Source organism: Ostrea edulis, chromosome 4, assembly GCF_947568905.1.
Source record: "Ostrea edulis chromosome 4, xbOstEdul1.1, whole genome shotgun sequence".
NCBI lineage: Eukaryota > Metazoa > Mollusca > Bivalvia > Ostreida > Ostreidae > Ostrea > Ostrea edulis.
In genome coordinates, this window is record NC_079167.1 from 57,350,096 (window position 1) to 57,371,259 (window position 21,164).

At 35.9% G+C, this 21,164-nt stretch overlaps 1 protein-coding gene across 1 annotated transcript in view; it reads left to right on the forward strand.

Annotated features, from left to right (window-relative positions):
- Window positions 1-4,794: 4,794 nt before the first annotated feature.
- Window positions 4,795-21,164, forward strand: part of LOC125671210 (orexin receptor type 2-like) — a 42,657-nt gene continuing 26,287 nt past the window's right edge. The window contains exon 1 of the mRNA XM_048906743.2: window positions 4,795-6,974. Within this exon, the coding sequence (XP_048762700.1) occupies window positions 6,588-6,974 (387 nt within the window). The 5' untranslated portion in view covers window positions 4,795-6,587. The remainder of the gene's footprint in view (window positions 6,975-21,164) is intronic.

The window sequence follows — 21,164 nt, forward strand, 5'->3', positions numbered from 1 at the left end:
CCACTGACGACTCTGAGCTTTATTCTCTGGCTCATAATAATGAACCCAATTCGCATCTACAGTCACCAGACTCAAAAGAAAATCATATTTTGACCTAAAACGCTTCAACAAGGCGCTGCATACTGATGCATGGTTGCCATTTGCTCATCGCTAAGAGATTTTGGGACCCAACGGGCTGTTAGCTTGCGAATACTTAAAAGATCATGCAAGATTGTTGAAACGCTACCATGTGAATTAACGTTCTACCGTGTTTGAATTCCCCTACCCAGAATAAGATGGTGCAGAAGACCTATAAACATCGGCTAACTCGCCGTGTATTTCCTTGCCTGTTTTACCTTTTAAATACAAGTACTGAATTATAGCACGTTACTCAACTTTAGATTAAAAGCATGCCTTTGCATCACTAGCCATGTTTGACACTCAATGTCTTATTATGAGAATGAGTCGATACGCTTGCAATTTTGTACCCAGGTGTAAAGCATGTATTGAAACAAGGCATGAAAATCGTGACCGTCTCGGTCAATCGGAAATGGGATAGGCTGGTTACTTATTGACTCGCCCTCGTATCAAAAAGTTTATGTCACTAGTGACATAGCATACATGTATCTACACTCAACTTATATTCGCCATAAAGCTCGGTTGGTACAGATATTTCTTTTTCTGTTTTTCCCTACATGATGCGATACTTAATTAACGTTTACATTATATGATATCTGTAACCAATGTAATAAGAGCACAGCAAAGCGGCAAATGTCCTAGCAAACGGTCATATCAATTAACATGACATCGAAACCGATGCGTTTTAAAATATTTTCATTTCCAGTGTTTTTGCCTTTGGTATCTCTACAATTGTAATGATAGCCGTTTCCTCGTGAATGTGTTGCAGTTGTGAACAATGCGAGTATGAATACAGATAAATATAGTACGTCTATTTTAACGGCAGAAAAGAATGTAAAATGTACATATGAATTTTGAAAATACATGAAAGTAAATGGGAACACCGTCACCGTTTTTACAAAACCAGATATCATTTGCTTACGGAAATTGCCGTAGTAAGATAAATTTGACATGCGACTCTTCACACGTTAGCGTAGCGCTTCAAGTAGTATACCAGCGTGAAGCGTCGCAATACACACCCTCATATAGTTTCAAAACTGAAATTTAATTCTGAAATGTCGGCGGCACGTAGGCATTTTATATTACTTTCTTTTGATTTCATTCCGTTTCGAGAATTATTCACTCATTTTCATTACCACTCGCGGTAGTCCGGTAGGTAAGACGCTTGATTCGCAACCGGGAGATTCCGAGTTCGATTCTTGATTTCAGCGACCTCATCAAAGCTAGGGTTTTTAGATAGACGGTGACTATTTCTTTGTCAAGCACGTGACATTAGAAGCGAAGTCAAAGGTTTTTCGGATAGGACCTTTAAAATGAAAGTTCCGTGTCAATGTAGGCGAAGAAAATGACGTATTTCATTCTCACATTGTTTTATCCTGTTGTACTTGCCAGTTAAAACATACAAACTTCAGCTTGTAAGGAGAACAGTATGAGACATAAAGAACGTTCACTGACATGGCCTTGAGTGCCATACATAGGTCAGAATTTTTAAAACAGCTGATGACATTCGTATGAATTCACAAAAGGGACGTAAAAACAACAAACAAATCTCTCAGAGGGAAATCTTTCTTTGGAGACGTCATCAGGTTCAGGTGAAGTACCTCTACCACGTGCTTAGGGCTGTTTAGTTGTAAAGTCTTTATTGTACCGTGACCCTAGACCTCGGTGTTATAACTCCACTTCAAATGCCCGGCACTTGGCGAAGAAACAGTCGCTAACCCTTTAACGCCTCGTTTCTGGCGCTGACCGGGGCTCATACCCACAACCCCCTTCACTAAGCGGGCGCTCTTCTGATTGAGCTACGAAACCGTGGCGGATTGTTGTTCAGTTTTGCTTTCGTTCACACGCAAAGCGCAATTGAGAATTAAAGATTAGAGAGATATCTTACATTTAATTGATTTAACAACTTCCCATTTAGGTCATCAGACCGAGTTCAGTATAACGTTGATTTTCTTAGAGGGATAGTATTATGAATTTTCATTCGAATTTTTTCATTAGTGTGTACATAGAGCTTTCATCCAGCAAACATTGGACTCGGATTAGTTTAGCTAATCTATAAACGTTGTTTACATTCTTAATATAAATTTCGGAAATCCCCACCACTTAGCCCTGTCTGACATGTTGAGAATAGGGGGTGTGAATGACCTCGCCGTCTTACTACATTTAACAGTTCGTGTAAGAACCAAACGTGACAAAGACCGGAAATACAAGACAGAATAGAATATTACAACTGCGCAATATGTTGAGATACATGTACCATGTTGCAAGGAAAAGATTGTCGCAATTACTGTGTTTGCATAACAAAGATCCTTGAAACCAGCCTCTTTGACTTGCATGTACTCAAACAGGACACGCAACATAACTTCCATATTTGCTGCTCACACCTTTTATAGGAGCGCCCCCAATGCATAAAATCATGGAAGTCGACTGTAAAGCAAAGGGAATACTGCGCTATATATATATCCATCAATGATACCACACAATTCATATGCGAATTACATGTCATAATTTTCATTTTTTTAATACAATAGTCAATGTCATATCATAATCCTTAAATTTTCTACTTTAGGAAGCTGTAACAATATTCTTTCATCTGATAGCAAAGAAAATGTGATTGATGGATGGAAAGGAAAGTGTCGCATTCATGCATTTTTATTATCGATCTGGATACAATTCCTGAGAAGAGGCAATTTTTTCATATTTTGCTTTCAAAATTCGATGGTTTAAAAACACATTATTGGCAACAAACTTAAAACTATTATCGGTGCACACACAGGAGTACGTCACAATGCCTACAGAGTCCTTCACAATGCCTACAGGGTCCGTCACAGTGCTTACAGAGTATGTCACAATGCCTACAGTCCATCAAATACCTACAGAGTCCGTTACAATACCTCCAGAGTCCGTCACAGTGCTTACAGAGTCTGTCACAATGCCTACAGAGTCCGTCAATGCTTACAGAGTCCTTCACAATACTCAGAGAGTCCGTCACAATGTCTACAGAGTCCGTCACAATGCTTACAGAGTCTGATACAATACCTACAGAGTCCGTCAAATACCTACAGAGTCCGTCACAATGCCTACAGAGTCCGTCACAATGCTTACTGAGTCTGATACAATACCTACAGAGTCCGTCACAATGCTTACAGAATCCGTCACAATGCTTACAGAGTCCGTCACAATGCTTAGAGTGTCCGTCACAATGTCTACAGAGTCCGTTACAATGTCTACAGAGACCGTCACAATGTCTATAGAGTCCGTTAGAATGTCTACAGAGACCGTCACAATGTCTATAGAGTCCGTTACAATGTCTACAGTCCGTCAAAATGCCTACAGAGTCCGTCACAGTGTCTACAGAGTCCGTCACAATGCTTTGAGAGTCTGTCACAATGCTTACAGAGTTCGTTACAATGATTTCACTTCACCTGCAGCTGGGTGACATCACAATAAAAGTGAAAAATCCCCAAAGGGACGTAAAACAAATACGAACAAACAATGCTTACTGAGTCCGTCGCAATGCTTTCAGACTTCTTTACAATGTATAAAAAGTCCGTCACAATACTATTAATAACAAAGCCGTCACAAGATTCATAACAATTTCAATTAATGCAAAAGTTATAATTTCATTTAAGGAATAAAAGTCGTTTGTATAGTGGAAGTATATAAAAATTAAAGCATGGGTACGTAATTTGTACAAGACATTTCTTCCATAAGTATATATATTTTTAAAATGAGAAATAAATTTTTATGCTTGAAATAACTTCCTTACATAACGACCAAGAGTAAACTCCTGTGTTAATCAAGAGCTGGGTATTCAACTCACCGCAGCAGAACATTAATTACCGTGATAAAGAGTTTGAATATTAAAAATTGATGAACGGCTAAGAAATGCTATTTAAATACAGATATAAACCCACACTGTACAGGCATACCGATAAATGCTTTGGACGCAATGCTTTACCAAACAGAAATGTTTTGCGATTTTATAGAGTGGGGTTTAAGTCGAGATGTTCAGTTGATCTTTGTTTGAGCTCGATGTTAGATAACGTTTATAGAGATTGGATCAATCTTTATTGATATTAGACACCCAGCTTGATTGAAGTTGTTTAAAATAAATTATATTTTCAAAACTCATTGCCATGAGACGGAATACGTTCCTTTAAAAATAATAATGTTCAACGCCATTTCATTAATTTGTTATTTCCTGCACGTAATATGTTTGTGTGTTTGATGGTTTTTTCATTATACTGGAATGCTCTGTGGCCTTATCGCCAATATTCGTTCACTTTTGAAATATTTATATAACCTGAAAGTGAAAGTTTTTTCTCCTCACTAAACGAGTTAATTTTTTAATGTGTATATATATATTTGTTATAGTGGGCATCTCTCTCTCTCTCTCTCTCTCTCTCTCTCTCACACACACACACACACACACACACACACACACACACACACACACACACACACACACACACGCCATGTATATATACATCTGTAAAAAAGAGAGCAATATCAAGATATCCTTGTTTGATTGAAAAATTACTTTATCATTCATGAACTCAAAACGTGCAGATTAAGACAGCATTGGGATCTAAAGCCCTCAACAAATATAAGAGGAAAACTGCAAGTTTCTTGTCGAAAATAAAGATTTAGGGGTGAAGTGTCAGTAGGTTTATGAAGAAATATGTACAGTGTACAAGGCATTAAAAAAGCATAGGTCCTTGTCTGGGGACAAACTAGTGCTCACGGAGAGGGTCTTTGAAATTATTATTCTGAGGTGTTAAAGAACTGTTGTTCACCAGATATGGTCCATTTCAGCAAAAAACCTTTAAACCCCAATAGTAATCTTAATTAAAAATGTGATGGGTAAATTTTATTGATGGTTGTTCTTCCTAGTATGTATCTTTTGAAATTAAATTGCGAACAATTACACATGTCAATTTCAATACTCTTTCCATGTGACATTTTGCAAAGGATTTCATATTTTCATTTTTTTTTCTTTCGTTTTTTTGTCTTTCTTTCTACCTGGTGATTTGATAAAATCGTTTCTTCTTGAAATCGTTGTTTGATGTTGCTGGAGATCACTGTTTTTCACGAATATATCGGACTTCTTTGATCCTGATCAATATCGCTTCATGGTATAGCCTACTACATGTAATATGGTATACTAATAACGAAGTATGTGGTACTCTACTTTTCCATGCGTACCTTCAGTTTGTGATATCTATGTGTCTATATACATTACTACTTACTAAGCTTAAACGGTTGTCACGAAACCTTCAGAACTAAATATTAAACAAATTAGTCAAAAGAAACGGAGATAGTAATAGATTTATAAATTGACATATCCCTGTAATATAAGACTGAAATGCTCTCAGGTTATTTATATTACGCAGTAACATAATATACACTGTATTAATAGTATGGGTTGTCATTTTTATAGAGTTAATCATTAAGCTGGAGTGGTTAGAGTCGGTCGGTATATAATTAACTATTGTCAGAATCTTGATCGAAATCTTTTATTGAAGTGATAAATCGAAGTTCATGGTGTAGTAAATTCAAAAGCCTTCACTTTTCTTTAACAGATGTTTGTAGAACAGTTTAAAGTCCTTTCGGATTCTAACATTGACGAAATTATGAATGTATATTTGATGTTAAAGGAATACAATACATCTTTAAGATTATCAAAGAAATTTCAAGTAACACTTAAAAAATCTTGTTGTATGGTTAAAGTAAGCAGTGGTAGATTTCAAGTAATAGCTGAACACGACAAAGCCGCGTGTTACGGTACGGGGTATATATTTAACGTGCGAGGTCTTCATGTGCTCTTTGATATAGCATGCATATTGCATTACTGTGTAAATGAAGGTACCCGCTAATTGGTCATGAACAAGACTTCTACATCCCCACGAGACTGAAGCACAGAGCAGAAAATTTCAATTGCAGAAGAAATCGGTAAAATCGATCTGGTACGAAGAAAGCACATTTTTTTTAGTATTTAACTTTGGGGATGTTGATTGCTTGGCCGGATAACTGTGTTATTTAAAATCATAATACATCATTACTGTTACTTGTGTATCGAGTACCTCGTCCAATGGGAGCGCGGAGTGTGCTAACCACATGTTGTTCAGGCCTGACATATGTTCAGGTTTGATTCCATCTCTCGCTCAGTTTCACTTGGACGAGTGGAACAGGCCGTACGAGTGATAATTTTAAGGATATCAGCTAATTGAAGAGCTGTCTGCACTATAATATTTAAGAACAAAATAATTTCCCAAATCAAATCATGTGTTTTATAATGTCAAGTGTTGCGTATATGTGAAGTCAATGTGCTGCGATTTTATGTATTTAGGCTTTCATCCGACAGATAAGAATTTGATTTCAAAATGTTTTGATGCTCTAAACCTGATGACGGTATAGAAAAAATTACGCTGTTCATCTTTCTGAGCACTTTAGTTTATTTAAATACAATGGAGAACTCGACAAACATTCCGACAAATCTCACCAGGGTCCTTGAAAATTCATCTGTCGCAACTCAATGTACAGAAGTGTTTTGTTTGAATGACGAGGACTACCTGGATTATTTGGAAAACTATGTTTTTCCGGAAGACTGGGAATGGAGTGTCATTATTATGTACGCTATAACTTTTGTGGTTGGACTTTCTGGGAATGTTCTGGTCTGCTTTGCGGTATGGAGAAACAGGTCCATGCGGACAGTCACCAACATTTTCATCGTGAATTTGGCGATTGCAGATCTTACCGTCATCATCATATGCCTACCGCCGACTCTTTTGGCCGATGTCACCGAGACTTGGTATTTCGGATTCGTTATGTGTAAAATAGCACTATTCTTACAGGTAAGAACAGTTTTAAAAATGCAAAAATTGTCAACACAATCCATCGAAATCATACATGTCTATTCCTTGTATTTTACTTTAATTTACAACATTTTGATTCAATATCTAGTTTCCTTCTTGCAATCTTTATCAATATAAACGAGGGGTGCACACTTTTCTAGGTTATTCAATAATTCAGAATGTTAACGTTTAACTTCGGAACTTCTCTTACCAGCAACACATTATTTAACGTCTGCTAATAGACTTAACCGTTTTATGCAATTCATCAAAATTTCAATGTTCTATAGAATTTGCTGCAAGGAAAGCTGATTTTGTATTTCATAGAGTTTCCAACACGAGTTGACGAGGGCAAATAAATCACGTAGTAGATCACAGGACAATATTGTTTTATGGCATTATTTTAAGTATCTGATAATCCACTTACCCAAACTTATCTGAGATGATTTTTTCCGGTTATGACTTTTTATTAAATAACACAATGCGTCATAAGCAGTTTTTGTTTTATCATTTTGCTGGGATGTCATTTATAATTCTCTGTGATATTAGGAAAACCCTGTTCTAACCGACAAGATGATGACTTTCAATTGTGTATTCAATCATAAGTCCCTGACAAGAAGTAAGAGAGTCACGGCGTGATGGTAATTTCCATTGTGAAATCAAATAATGATTGTTTTAAAATCACCATAGCGCACATTGAAACACGTAATGCTTCAAGGAAGATACACAAATTATTTATTACGGGGAATTATTTGATATTTTGAAAGGAATCGTTTGAAAAATAGCAAATGGGAATTTACGATATAATAAATATCCATCGTATTCAGTCGATTTTTTTTCGAAGGAAAAAATAATACTGCACATACCCGGAAGCGAATGTCAACGTCTTATCTATACAACGATAAGTATCGCGATTCTATTTATAATAGTTGGTGTGAAATGAACTTTTCAAAATGGTCCGAATTACTTTTTTAAGGCAAGATTACATTGCAGATTACAGGTAATATAAGACACCTTGTAGCTATCAATTTCACTTTCGGAATTGTTGAATTGAACTTGAAAGCCTTTTGATGATATCGTTTTTTAACTTCGTATCATGGCATATCGTCAATCTCATTGACTGCAAAGTAATACAGCATTATACATTGAACGTGTGTTTTATCAGTATAACTGCAACATTTGATGAAGATACTATATCGGAAACTTTTTTACGACAGCTTAAAGCCTATCGTGTTGATTCATTCCGTTTATTCTATCTCAAATATTTCTATACCCATTATTGCAACATAAATTCTTTATTATATGATTCAAGAAGTATGCCTTCGCAAATGAAAAGATTACGAAGATAAAAGCGTAAAATGAAAACGATATTGAATTATTTCTCTGAACTATGCAGGATGTAACGACGCTTCACACTAAAGATACCTCTCTCTTCATCTCATATCAAATGCTTTCTCCAATCCCCGCAACAGCAGCTAATTACGAGGATTAAATGCACACTCCTTCGTTATTATGAATACATATGATAAATCTAATTACTGTAATCATTCCTCGATGAGACGGTGATAGGATTATGGTTTGTATTTTTAAGGGTTAATTTGATTAGAAACAACTGCACGTAGAAAGCTTCACTCCGAGCATGATCTGTAAACCACTGTCGAAGATCACGACTAGAAATGCTTAAAAACATCTATATTCAGATCTGAGAATGTTGTATCAGTTATATAGATGTATTGCGTAGATAATGGCAACTGTGAGAATAAAAGAAATCTGTAGAGAGAATGCAGCGTCCTACTGCTTCACTCTCGTATACCGCACTGGAGGCGACAGATTCACCCGACCTGAACAGATCTGAATGTATTTAGAAAGTTCCTTCACACGTCACATTACGAACTGTTTTCATTTTAAACTGACCATTAAAGGAGGGAATGTCATCAACTGGTTTGTTCTGAAAGACGTTATTTTGAAATATTTTAAGTGTGAAATTTGTGGTTAATTACTTAAAGATACGTCGTCGTTACTCGTGAAGTGTATTGTTATATGAACGAAAATGCTATACTCCCTCATGTATTCAAAGGATTAGTTCATACCCTAATGTGATTTGGGAAATCGTTTTTTATTTCATATCAAGCGTTCAACCCTTTGCAACTTTAATGTGAAGAGCTCTCAAGCCACTTCTACGACACACCTAGGGACACGTGTTGGTACATCGCTATGAATGCAAAGTTGCATGTATTTGATTTCTTCATAAACATGCCAGTAAGGTCCGCCACGAACGTAAAACAACATGATACCGACAGTGTTCAAAATACAATAAAATAGTGCTCATTTTCTACATTAATAAAATGCAAGACCTTTATTTAGTAATATTTACTGTCTTCATTTGTTTATCATTAAAATACCAATCTTCAAAATCTTTTACATCTGAATTCAAAAAGCACATTTTTCTAGATGTGTCTAAATAAATTCATAAAACAGAGTTATAAACTTTCATGAAATCTAAGTATATTAGTATGAAGTTCACACGTGTATTTCATTATGCATACCTAAAACAAATATATTAGTCACCATCCGATTTACTAACAAATCACTTTCAATTTCATTACATGTATTATCAAACTTAATGACAAAGGTAAAATCTCTCAATTTTTAGATAGGTACCTGTGCGTGTAAACTAATAGACAACTATATCTTAATATTCATATTTCCAATGTGGTTGCCTTTGGTATCTTTGCAAATTGTAACGGTAGACATTTCCATAAGAACGCACTGTAGTTGTAAACAAAACGCGTATGAATACAGAAGTGGTTGATAAATATACATGTAGTATGCCTATTTCAACGGTTGGGAATTCCGACAGAAATGAAAGTAGAATATAAATATGGAACAAAAATGTAAAATCACATCTGAACTATAACGCTTCTCACTGGCATACTTTGTGGAGAGGTAACTCGCTTCGTGAAGTAGGCCGGCATGAAGCGGCACAGTGCATATCCTCATGTGTTTCTAAAAATGAAATTTATTCATTAGATAAATTTTCAAACAGCTTAACAATGTTTAGGCAGATCCTAAGCAATATAAGATAATTGTCATGTTTCAAACCATACCAATAATTTGTAATAAAGAAATGGATGTGCTTTGCTAAGAAAAGTACCACCTGAAACCGACGCAAATACACGTTCAGATTGTCATACATGTATTCTGAATTTCCAAGCATTGGACATCCATCTTACATCGAACAACTTTGAGATATTTTGATTAACACAATATACATGCGAAATCAAGAATATCCTAAAGCTTGAGTAAGAAAAAATGCCTTGATAAGTATGATAGACACATCGTTTTTAGGAAATCCCGTCAAATCGATATACCCTGTAAATTTAAGATTCGACTTATCTTGTGTTTGTCACTCTATCAAAGAAAGCAGACCCATCTCTATCAACTTCAGATGAAATTCCATTATATCGAAATATCTTAGTGAGTTTTGATCTCTTTTGACCGAGAATCGGCTAAAGTTTCACTCAGCAATGGACAAATATAACGCTGCATGTATATTATATGAAATACCATGTGACAGAGGTAGTTGTGAGATTATATGAAAAAAGTGAGATTCTTTTCTTCCTATCAAATTTCAATAAAAACTTATCATAATTCAAAATTGATATTGAAAGATTCTTGAGAATGGTTTTCCTAGATCTTCAGGAAATAAATTGACATATACAATTGCTTCGTGTATACACAGGCTATATACCAGATCGTTCGATCCAACATCAGCTATCTTCGATCTATGGTCAAAATGCAGTATTGCTAAATACTCGCGTTTAATTCGTTAATTTCGGTATTTATCAGTCTAAGACATGCCGCAGAAAATTCGGAATACTTGATATTTTCTCATGCAAAGGATAGTAGTGAACTGAAGTAAATAGCTATGCCAATGTTTATGTACGTAAATCAGAAATGCCCGATGGATAATGAAATCAACCTACTTAAAAGTATCCGTATTATAAGGAGTGTATCTCGAATGGAGTAATTTTCTCTCTCAGTAGATTTATACAAGTTTTACTTTAAGTATGAAAAAAAATAACCTGGCCCACGTCTTTACATATCCAGAACGTGGATTTCTAGTTTCATTACTTTTTCACAATAAATCGACATCCCTAGCGAGTACATGCAGTTGAATCTGCTTGTTTCATGTCGTAGCCATCAACATCCCATTTGTAAAATACTACAACAGTATTATAGAGCGCCAAATTATTATCCACAGATAACACGAGTGATTTTTTTTTTACAAAAATTCTTGACACTTTGTGAGGCATTTCGTTATTTTTCCTCTCTAATATCCAAGTGAGAACTACGAACCCTAAAGGAAGACGTATGAGGGTAGAAACGTTTATTTGGCTTTACCACAGGAATAATCATAAGCATGTAGTAACGCTGTCTTTTTAATGATGTCTGTGATGCCCCACGTAGGGGTCAGATTTATTCATTCCCCCAAAGTTGTATATAACTATAGACTTAATTGTCAATTCTAGTCAATCTGAGAAAAAGCCGACAATGTTCAGAGGGAGTTACAAAAACAAAAGAGTGACATACATCATCTGGCGTTCTGTTGGTTTTATTTTATAAAAATATGTCCATGGCACCAAACTTTATAGCATAATGGGAAAGCTATGATACACATCAGGGACATAGATCTATATCCGAGCAGTACGTTTGCAGAAACGCAAAAAATCCATTGACATTTTATACATAACTATGAATATAGTTGCAGTTGTATTGACCGACATTTATCTTAAGGAAACGGAAGGGCTGCCTTTGATGAAATATTTTAAGAACTTTGTACGTTGCAGTCCAATCAATTCTGCGTGTAGTTTTCAATGGGCACGTCGGATTATACAGATTTATAACAATTTACATGTATAAGGTAGAATTTTACATCTTAGGCAATATCATTTTGTGATGCTTTCGTATTTCAAGATATCTATACACGTAAACTGTTTACTGATCGAAAGCATTTTTGTCAGCAATTCATCCGTCTGTCTGCGTGCGGAGGTTGTGTAACCTTCTACAATTGCAATAATTGTAGACCTTATGTATAATGATGGATATTCAACATTTCATGTGCTGGGTCCAAGAAAACCCAGAGTGGCGTCGAGCAACGGAGGCAGAGTTTTAACCGCGGCCATCTTTCTCATCCCTGTGTTCCCCTCTTTAGTTTAGCAATTTTCATTTGGTAATTGTATGTATGATATAAAGAGGACATATATTTCCCAGCTGGTTTACGTAGGGAAAAGGGTAACCTTATTTCTTACACCATAAAAAGAGTATGCGAAGAAAAGTATAAACACATTTAAGAGTCTTTTCATTGGTCATCTAACCAAATACACTGTAACTCGTTATCCGTTCTGTCCATCAAAGGATTCACCTTTTTAAAACACGCTGCTTAGTGATCAATTTTCACCACATATTCTAGATGTAATAATGTTAGTAATGTTAAGTGATTTTTAAAACCGCTCTAGGGATATTTACTATATAGACTTAAAAGTCGGAAAAATGAATGGAAAAACTTAGATGGAGTGGTTTACTGCGTATTGAGCGTTTGAGTCTGAATTACGACCTGTAGTAATGGAACCCTCCCCTATTTCTAGCATTCTGAGATGTCCTGGGGAGGGCTACAATTGCAAAAGGTTTTTTTACTTTGCAATATTCTTGAAATCCGAGAAGATTTATACATGACTATAGATTATTTTTGTCCGTCGATAATGCTCAAAGAAATCATCCATAATTTAGTAATTGTTTTTCATCGCCATGTTTACTGGCATTGACCGACCATATATTTAGAGATCCAATCAGATATTGGAAGCGATAAATGAAGTTTATTTCTTATATTTACATTCCACTTTCATTCCCGGTGGAATTCCCAGTCATGGAAATAGACGTACTATATTCATCAAGATTTATACACACATTGTTTACAACTGTAACGCATTTATGAGGAGACAATTTGCGGTAGCTTAGTCTTAGAGCGTTTCCGTCGTAACCGGAAGGTCGTGAGTTTGAACCCCGTTCGTGCCTAGGCAGCGTCAAAGCTAAGTCGTAAAGAATTGTAGTGACTGCTCCTTCACCAAACGCTCGGCATTTAGAAGTGAGAGGATTGGTTGTTGTATATTATTTACGTCCCTCTAGAGAAGTTTTCACTCTTGTGGAGACGTCACCATTGCCGGTGAAGGGCTGCAAAATTTAGGCCTATGCTCGGGCCTTACGGTCTTTGAGCAGGAAGGGATCTTTATCGTGCCACACCTGCTGTGACACGGGACCTCGGTTTTTGAGGTATCATTCGAAGGACCGCCCCATTTAGTCGCGTCTTACGACAAACAAGGGGTACTGAGGATCTATTCTAACCCGGATTCCCACGAGACGAAGTGAGAAGAATCACGGGTCTTTCGGGTATGACCCATCTTCACAAGTCAAGGGTTATTGATTCGTTACCTCGCACAAACCTTGACATCAGTCACCATTCAAAGCATGGGCTTTAGACGGAGCATATGATTGTTTCGCACCTTGTAGCGTGGAGCCAATCAGACAACGGCTTTTATAATTGGTCAAAAACGAAAGTAAACATGCATGGTGCGGCATCGGCAACATGTTGTAGAATTTGTGATCGTCGATCTATTTTCGGAAATTTGTTTTTCTAAATAAACAATTAGACGAAATTTTAGCATACTATCCGCATGAAAACGACGGATTGTCCAAATATGTTTGTCGATTGTGTTTCACCAAATTGAATAAGTTATTTAAAATTTAAATAGATTAACCAATAGCTACAACATTTGAGGGACGAAAATGTGAATTATTAAATACTTTACATATAAAATCAACACGCAATGTTCATGATGTTGAGAAAAGTACCCCCCACGAGTTTACTTTCTGGTTTTGCTCTTACCAAACTTGCATCTTAAACAAGGAATCTGATTGGGTGATATAATTTTAGCTTATTGCGTCATCCACTGTCCCAAACCCATGTTTTGAATAGTGACTGATGTCAATGGTTAGTGCGAGGTAACGAATCAATAATCCTTGACTTGTGAAGATGGGTGTGACCATAAAATCGGAGATTACTTGTCGCGGCAGAGTTTGGCACGATAAAGAATCCTCACTGCTATGTCCCTGAGTGCTAAGCGTAGGTCTAAATTTGTGGTATTTTATTACTTTCGGAGTATTGCACCTTTGAACTATTGGACCATGACTACTTCACCTACAGTTGGTGGTGTCTCAATATGAGTGAAAGAAAATTTAAGGGACGTAAAACAAATAAATGGATATCATTACCATTTGTAGAGATACTCATCAAAGTATCGGATCTATAATGGTAGATACGAGGTCAAATAAATGGGTATAAAAAGCACTAAAAACGACACGAACAGCAGTGAATTGTCAACATTTTTGGGAAGACCTGTCCCTTCTTCAGGACGATAGAATATTTACATAGAAAAGAAAACTAAATAGAAAAGGAAACTAAAACTACAACTAAACTACAAAAGCTGATAACAAACAAAACGTCTACATATTAAAATTATCGAGTGTAATATGTAATGAATAGACAAATATGGCTGATATTTATATAATTTTCAATCATTTTTTAAAAAGAAGTCAGCCAAAATGACGATGTAAAGTACCTCAAATGCCCCAGAGATCGAACTTTCATGGTAAATTTGTCGTAAACAAACGATTCTAAAACGATTACTTGATGGCATCATTACGAGGGATACAAACCCCTGAGACGAAATTTTATATCTTTACAAGGGAGTTAAAACGTAAAGGAAAGGACTTTCGCTATAAAATCTTGTAGATGATTAATCTTTAACAAAAGTAAATTAAATTTTATCTCAAGGACATCAATTTATTTCAAGAGTTTTATCCATGACGTCTATCTCTTCAAAGCTAAAGATATCCTTAGTTACACGTTAACAAGATCTGATTCCATGGTTACATACTAAAAAGATCTAATTAATAAGTAACAGTGTCATCTGGTAAGTATCCAATCTTATTAAATCAGCTCCACGATCCGCTCCTCTTTTTGTTATTGTAGCGACAATAAAAGAGGGGGAGCGGATCGAGGAGATAATTTGAATCAGATTGATAAGTACCCTTCTTCTTCCATCTGATAAGTATCCTTCTTGATCGTTGGCTAAACCAATGGTATAAAAATCTGAAGTTGCTAAAATTTCGAAACCACCAAGTATAACAACGAAAGTATGATCTATTGCTTTGAAATAAAACTGTTGAATAAGCTTATAACAAGACTGAGTGAGAGAGATCTTCAATTTGAGTGCCTCTGAGCCTGCAAAATTCTCATGTGAAAGTGTCGATCTACAATAACTGTAAAATACGTATCTAAAATACAGGAAAATGTAATTAAGGTAGCACGTTTGGAATGTCGCCCAAACAAAGCGTGTAGAGATGAATTGAATTCGATCCTAGTTCATTGCAGCACAATTTCACAGTGTGTGGAGAAATTTGAATAGTTTGTTTTACATGCAACTGAACAAAGGTGTCAGGATTTTTCGCCAGTGATATCGATATGTTTTTCTTACTGTATCAAATTATGTCTTGTAAATACAGCATGTTAACAATTAAGGTAACTCCCGGTCAAGTAGAAATATTGTCCCTAGCTACTCTTCGATAAATATTTATTTTTTTGTAACAACAAGGATTTTCCCACAATTCCCCTGCGGTGAATACGATAACCGTTGTGTGTCTGATAGATAATCAAATAGAAGTGTGTTTTAAAAACGTGTTTAAACTGCAAGCTATAGTAAATACAAGAAATTATTAGCGTCCTCGATTTCATCAAGGTACAATGAGCCTCTGCAAAGATATTTCTCAACAAGGGGTTATTTTTATTCCAGTGTAATATAATTTCAACTGGATATAGTAACTTAAATTTCCAGGATATGTCATAATTTTATCATCTAATTGTAATCAAACTTTCAGGAATGATACATGTAGATTGTATAAAGACCTACATGTAGATCCTCATAGGATTTCAAGATATTATAGATTGATTGAATATTGTTTAATGTCCCTCTTGAGAATGTTTCACTCATACGGAGACGTCACCACTGCCGGTGAAGGGCTGCAAAATTTGGGCCTATGCTAGGCGCTTACGGCCTTTGAGCAGGGAGGGATCTTTATCGTGCCACACCTGCTGTGACACGGGACCTCGGTTTTTGCGGTCTCATCCGAAGGACCGCCCCATTTAATCGCCTCTTACGACAATCAAAGGGTACTGAGGACCTATTTTAACCCGGATCCCCACAGGAAGATATTATAGAATGTGAAAGGTCAATGATAGGCAATTACAAAATTCTTTGTGTACAAAGAGGGCTAGATATCCTATTTTGACTTATAGATCAGGGTCAGCACATTACATAAAGGTTAGGGTTTATTCGCATCCAAACTCGGATAAAGGTCAAGGGCACAGGGGGAGAAAGTCTGAAACCCCTTTGAGTACACGATTTAAGCGGTATTTATTATCTGTTTTTAAAATAGAGCTCTAATTTGGATTAATGTGAATCCCTTTTATGCAAGAATACTTTGTGACAAGTTTGGTTGAAATTCTGCCCAATAGAACTTTGTTTAAAAACTGAAAATTTGAAAAACTTAGACGATAATGACGAACATTTACGCATACATACATTCGCGGACAATCGTTGATCATCAAAGGGGAGATAACTGACATGCCATACGAAAATAGGATGAAGTGTTTAAAAACTCGCCTCAAAAAAGACTACTCCAGGGGGGAAAAACCGCGCGAAAGCTTCCTTATGTATTAAAGAAGTATTGAAATCATGAACATTTCAATGTAGGGATTTTAAAAGTTTTGCGTTGGCATATACATGTAAATAGAAGACGTAGGGGTTTTATGGGCCCAAATCGTCCTTAACTTTTCATAAAAAATAAACGTGGACGGATTGTCACCTATTATCTATTTATCATCAGTCTCATAGACGTAAATTTTCACTTTATATAAAATAGCATCAAGATATTGTACCTAAAAGTGACACCATTACACAAGATGACAGGAAATGCTCGAAATATGGTGTTTTGGCAACAATTAATTCTCAAAAGGATATTTACAAAATACATTAGATTCACATGTTGCGATTGTTACATTTCCAATTTTGTTGTTGTTGCAGTTTTGATAAATGATCCCATTTTAATCTGTCCTATGAGCCTACCGAATGTTCGATGAAACGTATTTGATTTATTTTAATCACTTGAGGAACTCTTACATTGACTGTTGTGAAACCAGCATCTTTAAATTTTCTTGAAAAACCTTAGGTGGCATATATGACCTTGATTGCAGTACATACTTTAAAATCTTCCAAAGATGTTATTTAGAATAAAGTTTATTCAAAGAAAAAACCCCATGATCAGGGAAGAGGTACTCAAATTTTACATATTTGGAATTGTACGTAGGATAATTCTTGAAAATCTTTTTCTTCAGAATTACTAGGCTACAATTTATTAAAATAAAAAGCAGATATTTCAAAAAAGCACTATAATAATATTGGTATGGATGGACTGATTGTTTGTATCCCGCGATCCCGTCGAGAATTTTTCACTCATATTGAGACGTCACCAGCTGTAGGTGAAGTGCCACAAATTAAGACTTATGCTTAGCGCTCAGGGCTGTAGCATTGAAGGTTCTTTATCGTGTCAACGCCTGCCGCGACACTGGACCTAACAGCTCCGTTTTTAAGGTAATATCCGAAAGACCCGTGATTCTTACTTCAACATGCCGGGCGTTTGGCGAAGGACCAACAAGTCTTAGTTTTGACGCGGCCATGGCACGAGCGGGGCTCGAACTCACCACTCCAGGTTACGAAGCGAACGCTCCACTACGGAGCTACCGTGACCGGTTTAGGATCCTTATAAAGTGTTTCTTCATACAATGACCCCTGAGACCAGTGCAGTGTCACCATCTGAGTTTAAAATTTGATTTTAAAATGTTCCTCCGAACCTCTACCGTACTATATACTTAATAAAATTAGCAAGGTAATTATATAATGCTTATGAAGTTTGGAAAACCGATTATCAAAACGTTTAGGAAAACACTTCTTGAATTCTGCAATATTCTTCTGGCCCCAGGATCATGAAACATCTTAAGCTTAAGTCAAAATCTGAATATTGTGCTGAAATGATTGAGAAGTTAATCATTCCAAAATAAAATTGCTATTCAATATTGTTTCATTGAATTTCTAGTGTCTGCAAATTAAGAGTTTCAGTTCAAAAGTAATGAATATTTTACAGGTGATTGAAATTTTGACTTAAGTCTGAGTTTATTACATGATCCTGGGGCCTGATAAATCATAATGCATTCTAACATTTATGAAGGTAGTGATTTGAAGTAATCGATAAAAAGTTAGCCGACCGACCCACTGCAATGGCAATTCATGAATTTATCATTATTTTCAAAATGCTTTCGAAAGCCAGAAAGAACCCACTTTAATATCGCTTTTATTTCAATGGTCTTGTAAGACTTTACCGCACAACTGATGTTATCTCTCTATCTTTTCTATATCCCGATCTAAAGCACCATACACCGCAGAGATGAATTTGCCATAGTCAGCAGTGAAAGTGAGTTGCACGTGTAAGGACTTGTTGATAATCACGTATCATACGGGCGGTTTAAAGATTTTGAAATTTCTTTACCGAAACTTATAAATCCTATCTGGCTGGCTTTTCTGCAAGCGATTGATCTAGAATTCAATGCACATGCTGGAAGAAGTACATCCATACATTTATAGTACTTTTAGGGGTTTAGAGAATTGTTGGCACCAACTAATATCACGGTGGGGCTCTGTAAAGCAAAACAACCCCTCGTAACCTGGCTAATGTAAGAAAAAATCTCTGTAGGTCCTATAGAAATCAGAACATTCAATGAGCTTGACCTTTTACATTTAACCTTGAAATATTTGTGCAAAATCGCATCTGAAATAAAAGTACATGTGAAATCGCATTCTCTACCCAGAGTTCCATGCGCTCCTCGCACTACACCTCTGTCAACGGCTTTTTACAGAAATCTTGTAAAAGTTTCTATTATCCAACATTTATGTTTTGGACTAAATATTTAGTCATATTGTGACATGCTTTTGGTGCAATTAAATTGATACTTACTGTAAATTCTTTAAAATCGCCGTTTTCTGATCATAAATTAGGAACTACTTCGTAATATGCGTATGAATGTAGGACATACACGTGGTGGAGATTTAAATGTAAACATGGAATAAAAAGTAAGAAAGGCTGTAAAAATACGATAAAACTTGTAAAATAAGAGACAAACAGCTAAAACGTAAAACTGCGTGGGTTATGAAAAGAGACTGATGCATCATCTGTTGCCAAAACTTTTAAAGGGAAAGGAAACCGAGAATGATTGTTTATATCATGTGATTATATTGTCACGTGATTCCAAGCGTTGACAGAGGTGTATGTGAAGCTTGCGTAACACGCCCTCTGGTGAGAGAATGGTGAAATCGAATACAAAATACATGTAGGCCTACGCAACAAACTAGTATATGGAATTCTGCGTTTTCCTCCAACAGAACAGAGACAAAACTTATACGTTATTTTCCTTTATCAAAATAAAAATGGCTGCCCTCATGCTGTTCCAGGACATTTTGAGAGAAAATGAGGACGCCATCATCAAATGTTTAACCAAAACACATTTGAGTTGAAAAAACAAGCGTCGTATCACAAGTTAGAACTTACGAAAAGTCAATTTTTTTTCGCAAGATAAGAAGTTTAGTAAAACTTGCGCCAGGATTCCTATTTAGTTATACAATCAGGATGTTAATATGGTTTCATGCACCGGACCTGTAAATTGCGAAATCAGACCAATATCTAAAGTCATCTCTGCCGCATTTTGAAATTAATTGGTCAGGGACTGACTAGTGAACTACACTGAAATTACTCGGTAAGGATTGACTAATGAACTACACTGAAATTACACGATAAGGATTGACTAGTGAACTAGTGAAATTACTCGATAAAAGATTGACTAGTGAACTCACTGAAATTACTCGATAAGAGATTGACTAGTGAAATTACTCGATAAGAGATTGACTAGTGAACTACACTGAAATTACTCGATAAGGATTGACTAGTGGAGTGCATTGAAATTACTCAATAAGAGATTGACTAGTGAACTACACTGAAATTACTCGATAAAAGATTGACTAGTGGAGTACACTGAAATTACTGGATAAGGACTGACTAGTAGACTACACTGAAATTACTCAATAAGAGCTTGACTAGTGAACTGCACTGAAATTACTCGATAAGAGACTGATTAGTGAACTACATTGAAATTACTCTATAAAAGACTGGCAACTAGACTGCTTTGAAATTACTCAATAAGAGATTGACTGGTTAACTACACTGAAATTACTCGATAAGAAATTGACTAGTGAACTACACTGAAATTACTCAATAAGAGATTGACTAGTGAACTACACTGAAATTACTCAATAAGAGATTGACTAGTGAACTACACTTAAATTACTCAATAAGAGATTTACTAGTGGAGTACACTGAAATTACTGGATAAGGACTGACTAGTAGACTACACTGAAATTACTCAATAAGAAATTGACTAGTGAACTGCACTGAAATTACTCAATAAGAGATTGACTAGTAGACTACACTGAAATTACTGGATAAGGATTGACTAGTGAACTACACCGAAATTACTGGATACGGATTGACTAGTGAACTACACTTAAATTACTCAATAAGAGATTGACTAGTGAACTACACTGAAATTACTGGATAACGACTGACTAGTAGACCACACTGAAATTACTCAATAAGAAATTGACTAGTGAACTGCACTGAAATTACTTGATAAGAGATTGACTAATGAACTACACTTAAATTACTCAATAAGAGATTGACTAGTGAACTACACTTAAATTACTCGATAAGAGATTGACAACTGTACTACACTGAAATTACTCGATAAGGACTGACTAGTAGACTACACTGAAATTACTCAATAAGAAATTGACTAGTGAACTACACTGAACTTACTCGATAAGGGATTGACAACTGGACTACACTGAAATTACTGGATAAGGATTGACTAGTAGACTACACTGAAATTACTCAATAAGAAATTGACTAGTGAAC